General features: G+C 53.1%; 1 protein-coding gene across 2 annotated transcripts in view; it reads left to right on the top strand.

Annotated features, from left to right (window-relative positions):
* Positions 1–155: 155 nt before the first annotated feature.
* The window catches only part of LOC104988936 (chromosome unknown open reading frame, human C16orf89), a 15,019-nt gene continuing 4,809 nt past the window's right edge, over positions 156–10,365 (top strand). Inside the window, exons 1-5 of one of the 2 annotated variants that reach the window (XM_010840435.1) lie at positions 156–400; positions 3,998–4,147; positions 5,247–5,397; positions 7,122–7,239; positions 9,543–9,678. In XM_010840435.1, coding sequence (XP_010838737.1) covers positions 193–400; positions 3,998–4,147; positions 5,247–5,397; positions 7,122–7,239; positions 9,543–9,678 — 763 coding nt within the window. In that variant the 5' untranslated portion in view covers positions 156–192. The remainder of the gene's footprint in view (positions 401–3,997; positions 4,148–5,246; positions 5,398–7,121; positions 7,240–9,542; positions 9,679–10,365) is intronic. The other variant, XM_010840436.1, reaches the window with a different exon arrangement.

Raw genomic sequence — 10,365 nt, 5'->3', positions numbered from 1 at the left:
CCCCACAATCAGTCCCTGGCAGCTGCCCTTTTCCGAACCCTCTGCCCAGGCCATTCCAGGCTACAGGATCAGCCCCGCCTGGCCACTCCTCTACTTCTCCGCGGGTGGAGGGGGAGGAGGCTGGAGGCTGGCGTGTGGGGCGGGCCGGCCCGGGGCTGAAGCGCTACAGCAGCCTCTCTCAGAAGACCAGCCATGTCCAGCCCAGGGCTCCGGCTCCTGCTCTTGCTGCTGGCGGCCCCACCACTGCAGCCCTCCTGGCTGCCACCGCCAGACACCCCGGAGGGCAAGGCCACCATCAAGGGCTTCATCCTCTCCGCGCTGAACAGAGCCACGTCCTTCCTGAAGAAGAGGCTGCCTGAAATCAACCTGGATGGCGTGGTGGGGTTCCGGATGCTGGAAGGTGGGTGCACTGTGGTTGCCCTGGACTGGCCACCGAGAAAGCAGTTCTCAGCCTGTCACCTGCCTGCTCTGCATCCCGGGACCAGCCCACCTTCTGGTCCCCGAATACAATGCTCTGACTATAAGGAAAGAGGGGCAGAGGGTGGCTGGCCCCTTTTAGGGTGTCTAGAGACCCTCTGTGATCAATTAATTTTTTTTTTCAGAAGCAGGAAGGATTCAGAGGCCTCTCAAGAAAAGATTTGGAAATTATTATTTTCCAGGGAGGAAATGATTCATTTGACAATCCCTCCCTCCTGACATGCCAGGGCTTCCCGATGGCTCAGCAGGTAAAGAATCCACCTGCCAATGCATGGGACACAGGAGATGCAGGTTTAATCCCCGGGTTGGGAAGATCCCCTAGGGTAGGAAGTGGCAACCCACTCCAGTATTCTTGCCTGGAAAATACCGTAGACATAGGACTCTGGCAGGCTACAGTATTTGGGGTCACAACTGGGCTATTAAGCACACCCCCTCCAGACATGCCAGGACCAAGGCTAGCAGAGGGAGTGTGCCCGCCCTGGCTCCCCCTACATCCAGCCAGAGCTGCCTGAAGGCTCCAAGAAACGAGCCAAGTTGTTTGTTCAGCTTTGAGGGATATAAGATCCCCGAGGAGGGGGCTGGAGACAGGCCAAGGCAAACAGGTAGCCACCCCCAACACTCACCAAGGGTTTCAGGGAGCCCCTCCCTGACCCCAGCGACAAATCCCGGGCTCTGGCTGGCCCCACTCCTGTGTCACCCCATCTGTGTTGCCACGGCAACTTTCCACACACCAAGACTCTAGATCCCAGCAGGAGGTGGGGCTCTGGGACCTTCTGCACTGTGTCCTTGCGGCCTCCCCACGCCGCTGACCCCCATCCCCAGGCTGCGTCCTGGAGACCCTCAAGACCCTGGTCCCCTCCCCTCCAGATCAGGGTGGGTCTCCTTCATGTAACCCTGGTCCCGTCTTATAACGCCTCTGTTGTTGTTTAGTCACTAAGTCCTGTCCGACTCTGTGACCCTATGAACTGCAGCCCACCAGTCTCCTCTCTCCATGGAGTTTCCCAAGTAAAAGTACTGGAGTGGGTTGCCATTTCCTTCTCCAGGGGATCTTCCCCACCAAGGGATCAAACCTGAATCTCTGGTGTCTCCTGCAGTGTCCAATTCTTTGCAACCCTATGGACGGTAGCCCACCAGGCTCCTCTGTCCATGGGATTCTCCAGGCAGGAATACTGAAATGGGTTGCCATTTCCTACTACAGGGGATGTTCCCAACCCAGGGATCAAACCTGCATCTCCTGCATTGGCAGGTGGATTCTTTACCACTAGCACCACCTGGGAAGCCCTATTGCTGCACAAACTGCCCCAGGATTTAGCTGCTTGAAACAACAATTATCTCCTGGCTTTTGTTCGTCGGGAATCCAGGAGCAGCTTGGCTGTGAGGTTCTGGCTCGGGGTCTCGTGTGAGGTTCCCATCCAGATGGTGGCCAGCACTGTGATCATCTGAAGGCTTCCCAAGTGCTGGCAGAGCTGCCCCATTCACACACAGGCCTGGTGGGTTGGTGCTGGCTGGCGGCCAGAGGCCCCTGTTCCCCACCACGTGGGCTCCTCCAGGGACTGCTTGAGCATCCTCATAGCTCAACAGCTGCTTCACCCAGAGCAAGTGACCCAAGAGAGAGCTGGGAGGAAGCCTCAGTGTCTCTTACAACCTAATGCTGGAAGTCACAGGGGCTTCCCAGGTGGCTTAGTGGTAAAGAATCCACCTGCCAATGCAGGAGACGCCAGAGATGCAGGTTTGATCCCTGGGTCAGGAAGATCCCCTGGAGGAGGGCATGGCAACCCACTCCAGTATTCTTGCCTGAAGATTCCCATGACAGAGGAACCTGGCGAAGAGTCGAAGATGACTGAGTGACTGAGCACACACTTGGAAGTCGCATGTCGCCATTCCCCCAGTTTCATGTTGGTTTCACTGACTGGCCCCATTCCAAGGAGGAGGGGGCCGAAAGGATGGGAAAATGAGCTGGCTACCACAGCCCACCTTCTAAGGATCCTGCCTGCATTCTCAACCTTCCTGGGAGAGAGAGGGGGGGTTCACATTCTGGGAGGGGTCCAGTGATAAGAGATTGCCCATCGATCTCCTGGGTCCTTTCTGCTTGGGGCTGGACAGGCAGACACTGACCTAGGAGAGCAAAGGGTCCCTCCAGCTGCTTCCAGCTGCCTCAAGGGAGTTCCAGAATGCAGCATCAGCTGCCACACACGCAGGGAGAAACAGGAACAAGCCGAAGGACCTAGGATCACCATGAGGTCAGGTTGGGCTCACCTGGTCTCTCTGATGATCAGCAACCCTCCTGGGACTCTCCATCTACAGGTTCAGCCAAACGATCTAGAACAAGGCTTCAGAACTAGACTGCCTGGTTCAAGTTCAGAGAGGGAGCAGAATTGGGGGAGGGGTGTTACAGAGCCCATCATCCCACCAGACTTGCTCAGCACCCTCCTTAAACCTTGTCCACTCTGCCCCATGCAGTGCCCAACCTGACGGCAGCTGCCCTACCTCATCTCACTTTTCAGCTCTGCACTGAAGCTCCCCCTCACATCTCCTCTCTTTCTGGCTACCCCATGACCTTCTCTTCCAGCCACCCCATCCTCTCCCACCCCTTCTGGGCCACTGCTAGTCCACAGGGCACCTCTGTGAGAATTAGAAAAGGGTACCACCTTTCTCGAGTCACTTGACAGACATCTGCTGGAAAATTGTCTTAAAACATGTACAAACCCACGATAGGAATGTGTGTTGCACTTGTGCAGTGTACAACCTGCTCAACTGTACACAGCGGCCCTCCACTCTGCAATCTGAGTCTCTCCCTCATTTTTTCCCTCCTGGACCACAAAGCCTAAGTCTCTAACAAATAGTAATAGCTAAACGTTATTAAGTGCTTTTTTTTTTGCACTCTGGACAATGCTAAGTCCTCTATACGCATTAGTGCTAAGTTACTTCAGTCATGTCCAACCCTTTGTCTAACCCCATGGACCTCAGCCCACCAAGCTCCTCTGTCCATGGGATTTTCCAGGCAAGAGTGCCAGAGTGTGTTGCCATTCCCTTCTACAGGAGATCTTCCCAACTCAGGGATTGAACCTGCATCTCTTAACGTGTCCTGCAGTGGCAGGCATGTTCTTTAGCACTAATGCCATGCATTAGCTCATTTAATCTTTATAACCCCATCTCCAAGAAGTAAGGAATATCATTACTCCCATTTTACAGATGGAGAAAGTGAAGCAGAGAGAAATCAAATGACTTCCTCAGGTCACCCAATGAGAAAGCATTAGAGACAGGATCTGAACCCTGGTCCCCCTTCCAGAAATCAAGCTCTTAGCCACCACCTTCCCTCACTCTGACCACCACTCCCCGCCCCGCCAGTACCCAGCTGAGCTCCACAGAGGCCTAATTTCCAATAAACTCAGCAAATATTGTCCCCTCAAGAGCTGGAAGAAGCCGAGAGGCTCAGCATGTATTATAACCGGGAGTTTATTTTCCTGTCCATGTGGTTTGTCCAATGTTGGGACAAATGAACTCTGCTTCCCCCTTGCAGTGCAGCTCAGAGGCATTCAGGAGAAGTGGGCTCTGGACTCCCAGCTGCAGCCGCTCAGCCTGCGTGTGGGCAAGCTGGTGGAGAAGTTGGCTCCTCTCCTCCACGATTCCATCTTCTACCTCAACCTGAGTGACCCCGAGTACCTGAGACGTAAGAGCGTGGGTGGGGTCCCGTTTCTTCAGGAGCACACACAGCTCCTGGGGGCATCCACTGAAGACGCCTGGTGCAGCTTCAGTCAGTGTCAGGGAGGCTCTGGGAGGACCTGTAACCATCTGCCCTGGGGGGTGTTCCGTCATCCTTGACTTCAGCTTGAGAGGGCAGGTGGAAGGTAGGGAGCGACTCTCCCTCATTTTTTCAGCTCATGTCCAGGCTTGGGGGCAAAGGATCATCCCAGAACAGAGGAGAGGGAGGGTTGAGATCTAAGAGGTAATCTGACCCTTTGCACGGCAAACATTAACATCTTGCCAGTATCTTTCTTCTCGGCCTAGAATGCAGAGCCTCTGTCTCCTTGTCAGCCTGGAGTCATCCTACCAAGGGCCCCCTCCCTATAAGCCCTGGCCTGAGTTGTTCCTGGGCGGGGGCGGTGGGGGGTATAAACCAGCTCCTTGTGTGGTCCAGCCTTGCCTCCCAGGCTCCCTCGCCCAGGTCCAGGAGGGTAGGTGGGGAGATAACTGGCCCTCCCAAGCATCGGCCTGCTTCTCTGTATGTGGGGTGCTCCACCCTCTCCCCTGGAGGAGGAAATGGCAACACATCCCAGTATTCTTGCCCGAGAGATCCCATGGATGAGGAGCCTGGCGGGCTACAGTCCATAGGGTCTCAAAGAGTCGGACACAACTTAGCAACTGAGCATACACCCTCTCCCAGGCCTGGTCCCTAAGACCATCCCAGTCTGGCTCATCCTGAGGTTGGTTCTGTAAGAGCTCCACGTTCTAATAGAACCAAAGGAGGCAACTAACCCTACCTAGATATCTCAAGCTTCCATGGGGTGCAGTAGATTTACTCAGAGCCTGTCCCAACATGGTTCCTAGTGATTAAAAAAAAAATTCAGATAAAAAGATTTTGGAATATTTCAAATGCAGTGCTCAACCCTCAGGTAATGCTCAGAGCCCTGAAGGCACCCAAGTGCAGTCAGGGCTGCCAGGGGAGGGACAGCCAGTTCCTGGGCTCAGAACCACAGGAGCCTGGGGGGTGGTTAATCATGGAATGGCTCACTGCTCCTGTGTCTTCCCCCACTCCCGCCTCTCTACAGAGTTCCAGCTGACCATCGAACCTGGGTTTTGGAAGCTTCCACATGCCTGGACCCGCACCGAGTCCTCCATGGTCTACCCCACTTTTGAGCAGGAGGACTCCTTCTCAGAGGAACTCAGTGACTTGTGCCTGGTGCAGCTGCTGGGAACCGGGTGGGTCCCCTGGACCTGCCTCACTTCCTGAGGACCCCAAAGCGCCTGCCTTCCGCCAGTCCTCTGGTCCCACTTGCTTCCCAAAGTCCCAGTGCTGTGCTGTGCCAAGTCACTTCAGTCATGTCCAACTCTTTGTGACCCTATGGACCATAGCCCACCAGGCTCCTCTGTCCATGGGATTCTCCAGGCAAGAACACTGGAGTGGATTGCCATGCCCTGCTCCAGGGGATTTTCCTGACCCAGGGATCAAACTTGCATCTCCTGTTTTCTGCATTAACAGGCGGGTTCTTTACCATTAGTGCCACCTGGGAAGCCCCCAAAACCCCAGGGGTTTGGGCAAAACTAGGTGCCAGCTCCCCTGAGAGCTGTTCCTTGTCCCACCCTCATCTCTGAGTCAGCCCCCACCTCCATCCAAGGCTTCCAGACACCCATCTCCATGCCCTGCACCTCCCAACTGACTAGTCTCCCCATACCAGAGGGATCTTTCCAAAAAGCACATCTGATCACCCCACCCCAGTGTGAAGCTTCCTTGGTCTCAGGTAAAGCCTCAACTCCTCTGCCCTCCCCTGGTGGCTCAGATGGTAAAGAATCTGCCTGCAATGCAGGAGACCCAGGTTCACTCCCTAGGCTGGGAAGATCCCCTGGAGGAGGAAATGGCAACCCACTCCAGTATTCTTGCCTGGAGAATCCCACAGACAGAGGAGCCTGGTGGGCTACAGTCCATGGGGGTCGCAGAGAATTGGACACGACTGAGCAACTAGCACTTCCTCTGCCCTCCCAGGTCCCCAGGGTCCTCTGGTCAAGCCCCTGGGGCCTCTTTTCAGACCCTCAGATGCACCTGTTCCCTCCCACTGCAGGCCTTTGCCCATGCCCAGAAGTCGCCTCTGTGGGATCTCTTCCCCTCCTCACTGCCTCACCCCAGCCCCTGTGCTTAAGTAACTGCTCACACGTTAGGCCAGCTCCAGCATCCTGCTTCCAGAATCTTCCCTGACCCCGTAGCAGGAAGCTGACCTCCCACGGCAGACCAGTTCTCCTAGCCAGGTGCAGATCACACTTGTTTTAGGGTTCTGCAGAACAAATGTAAACTGCATCCGGCTAAGAGAACAGGTTCCAAACAGCAGGACAGGGCTGTAAGTTCCAGAAAGAAGGACCCAGCCTTGTTGAGCTCACCATTTTGTCCTGCTGTGCAGAAGGCTTGGAGGAAACCCTCCAGGGCTAGCCCTAGGTGCAGGGACCCATGGAACCCATGAGCAGAAGAAGCAGCAGGTGCCTGGGCCCCTGCTGTCTCAGCATCCTTCAGAAAGGTGTTTGGGCCAGGACATGGTTGGGCTTGCAGAGTGGCTCTGCTACAATGAGGGACCTGCCCCTTCCCTTCTATGGTGCAGGCCTGGCACAGGGGATGTGGGGGACAGGCCGGGCCCAGAGATCTGCTGTTTAGGGCAATTCTGGGAAAGATGATACTGGGGAGTCCCACGGAGAAATGGGATGTCACAGCCCCTGGTGGCTCCCCTCAACCCAGAACAGCTCCAGCGTCACCTCCCTGTGCCAGAGAGACTGATTTAGCTGGTCCAGAAAAGGACACGTGTTTTTATCTGGCTCAGCTGCGAGCCTGGACCCTGCTGGGGGCTGTAGTAACTAGAGGGGGAATCAGGACCTGGGAAGGCTCCAGACCCCCAGGCTTGATTCAGGACGCTCTTAACAGCCTGGAACCACTTCTCCCGCAGGACAAACAGCAGCCAGCCCTGCCGGCTCTCCAATTTCTGCAGGAGTCTCATGACCAGGCCCGGCTGCTCTGGCTACTGCCTGTCCCACCAGCTACTCTTCTTCCTCTCAGCCAGAATGGTAAGTGCCCGGCGTAGGCCCAGCCATAGCTGGAGAAGGGGAGAAAATGACCAGAAGGCGCTCTCGACAGTGTGGTTTTGCACATTCACGCCAAGAAAATAAGTGGGTTTTAAACCTGTGCTTCAGACCTCAGGAGTGGGAAATTGCATGCCACTCATCGGCCGTGAAATCCAACCAAACTGGTGGCGAGGTTGGGGGTGGTAGTGTTGAGGTTCTGTTGGACAAAGAGCTTTGCTTGCTGAACTGGATCACAGGGCATCAACGAACCAGAGAAGGGCTGGGAGAGGAGCCGCAGAAGTAACTCAGTAAACAACAGATGGAAAAGGTTTTAGAACAAAGTCAGTCACTAGCTGCTTCCAGAAAACCAGGCCAAGACCAAAAGAGACCCACCATCACCTCCCTGTGCCTAACACTCTTTCAACCCCAAGCACTCAGATTTTTTCTAAATACTCATTTTATTTTATTTTGGCCTCATCACATGACTTGCAGGATCTCAGTTCCCTGACCAGGGACTGAGCCAAGGTCACAGCAGTGAAATCACAGAATCCTAACCACTAGACTGCCAGGAAACTCTTGCTAAATACTCATTTTAAACATATATTTATTTATATACAAAGCAGAGCTTGCTATCTCTATTCAAAAATGTTACTCAATGCCCAGAAATTCTTAATCAAGAAAGGACTTGTTGATTTTAATAGATTTTTTAATTATTATTTATTTGCAAATTGTCACAGCCCAGTGTTTTTGTAAATACAATAAAAGCCAAATTACAAGGAAAATTGTTGTGATTATTAGATTCAGCAGATAGAAAATTAGTCGGACATATTGCTATAGCAGTTTTTAAAGCCTGTTCTCATCACCTGTCCTTTTCTCCATGTGGTGAGACCAATCTGCAGTCCAGGCTCTTTTTTTTTTTTAATTGGAGGATAATTGCTTTACAATGTTGTGTTGGTTTCTGCTGTACAATAACATAAATATACATATATATATGTCCCCTCCCTCTTGAGCCTTCCTCCCCTCCCCCATCCCACCCCTCTCGGTCATCACAAAGTACCAGACTGGGCTCCCTGTGGCATATATCAGCTTCCTACTAGCTAGCTATTTTACGCACGATAGCATATATATGTAAATGCTCCTTTCTCAGTTTGTCCCGCCCTCTCCTTCCCCAGCTGAGTACACAAGTCCGTTCTCTATGTCTGCATCTCTATTCCTGCCCTGCGAACAGGTTGATCAGCGTTATTTGTCTACATTCCATATGTATACATTAATATATGACATTTGTTTTTCTCTGACTTACTTCACTCTGTATAACAGGCTCTAGGTTCATCCACCTCACTGCAACCGACTCACGTTCATTCCCTTTTTACGGCTGAGTAATATTCCATTGTATGTTTTTACCACACCTTCTTCACCCATTCATCTGTCAATGGACGCCTAGGTTGCTTCCATATCCTGGCTACTGTAAATAGTGCTACAGTGAATGCTGGGGCACATGTGCGTTTTTTGGATTGTGGGTTTCTCAGGGTGTATGACCAAGTAGCGGGATTGCTGGGCCATATGGTAGTTTTTTCCTTTGTGAAGCACTGTAGCTGCCTGCTACAGCGTGGTTAGGCTGGAATCAGCTTGCAGTGACAGCGGCTAACAGCTTTAGAGAGCCCCCTGGTGTCCGGCACTCCCACCCACGCCGGCGCCCCTCTGGTGCAGCACCCAGAGGCATCACTTTCTTCTCCCCATGAAGACCCTTGAGGCTCATGATAGGTTAACTTAGGTGGTAGAGGTCGCACAGTTCCTAAGTGGCTGAGCCAGGACTTGAACCCAGCTCTCTCTGTCCCCCAGTGACTAAGCCTCCCATGGCTGGGAGCACAGATGGGGAAGAAATTTGGGGAAAAAGGAGAAAGATCTGCTGTCAAAGGCTGCTGCGGCTGCTGCTAAGTCGCTTCAGTCGTGTCCGACTCTGTGCAACCCCATAGACAGCAGCTCACCAGGCTCCCTCATCTCTGGGATTCTCCAGGCAAGAACACTGGAGTGGGTTGCCATTTCCTTCTCCAATGCATGAAAGTGAAAAGTGAAAGTAAAGTCACTCAGTCGTATCCAACTCTTAGCGACCCCATGGACTGCAGCCCACCAGGCTCCTCCATCCATGAGGATTTTCCAGGCAAGAGTACTGGAGTGGGGTGCCATTGCCTTCTCCAGCTGTCAAGGCAGCCACTTGCAAAACCATTTCAGAATAGCAGGTGTTTCCCTGTAACAGAGAGTGCATCTGCCGCCCACTCTCTGACTTGTCTCTCTGTTTGTTCCCCCAGAGGGGGTGCACCAAAGGGCTGTTCCGCCAGAGCCAGCGCTACATGAACGTCTTCTGCGCCAACATGATGGACCTGAACCGGAGAGCCGATGCCATCGGATATGCCTACCCGACCCGGGATATCTTCATGGAAAACAGTGGGCCCCACATTCTACTCTAGGAACAGAGCTGCAGGGTGTCCCTGATTTCAGGCAAACACACACACACACAACACAGAGTAGGGCTGCCAGGCTTAGCAAATGAAAATACAGGATACACGGGCAAATCTGAACTTCAGATAAACAATGAATGTATTCTTAGTATATCCCCAACATTGCATGGGCTATCCTTAACTTTTTTTTTAATTCATCATTTTTTTGAAACTCAAATTTAAGTGCACATTCTGTATTTTTTCTGCCACTGTTTTGACTGCTTCCTGCCCCCAAAAGCTGACCCAGTGGTGGAGCTCTGGACAGACTGACCAACTAGGTGACTGGCAAACAGACCCTTAAAGCCTGAGAGAGGAGACTGAAAGAGGAATACCTGGTGGCTGCTCCTTTGCTTGGGTGTCCAGGCCCCCGTACTGACCCTGACTCTTGAGCAGCCCTGACCGAGGCCCTAAGTGGAAGTAGGACTTGGGTCTAGGGGCCCCTGCTCACTAAGGCAGGCCCTCAGGGCTGCCTCCTTCTAGCCACTGTGGGGTTTGTTTGTTTTTGTTTTATGGCTGCACTGGGTCTTCATTGATTTTTTTTTTTTTTTTGGCAAGGGCTTTCTCTAATTGCAGTCAGCTAGGGATACTCTTCCGGAGAAGGCAATGGCAAGCCCTCCCGTACTCTTGCCTGGAA

Source organism: Bison bison, unplaced genomic scaffold (assembly GCF_000754665.1).
Source record: "Bison bison bison isolate TAMUID 2011002044 unplaced genomic scaffold, Bison_UMD1.0 scf7180017864144, whole genome shotgun sequence".
NCBI classification, from domain to species: Eukaryota; Metazoa; Chordata; class Mammalia; order Artiodactyla; family Bovidae; genus Bison; species Bison bison.
This window is presented reverse-complemented; position numbering and strand designations above follow the sequence as displayed.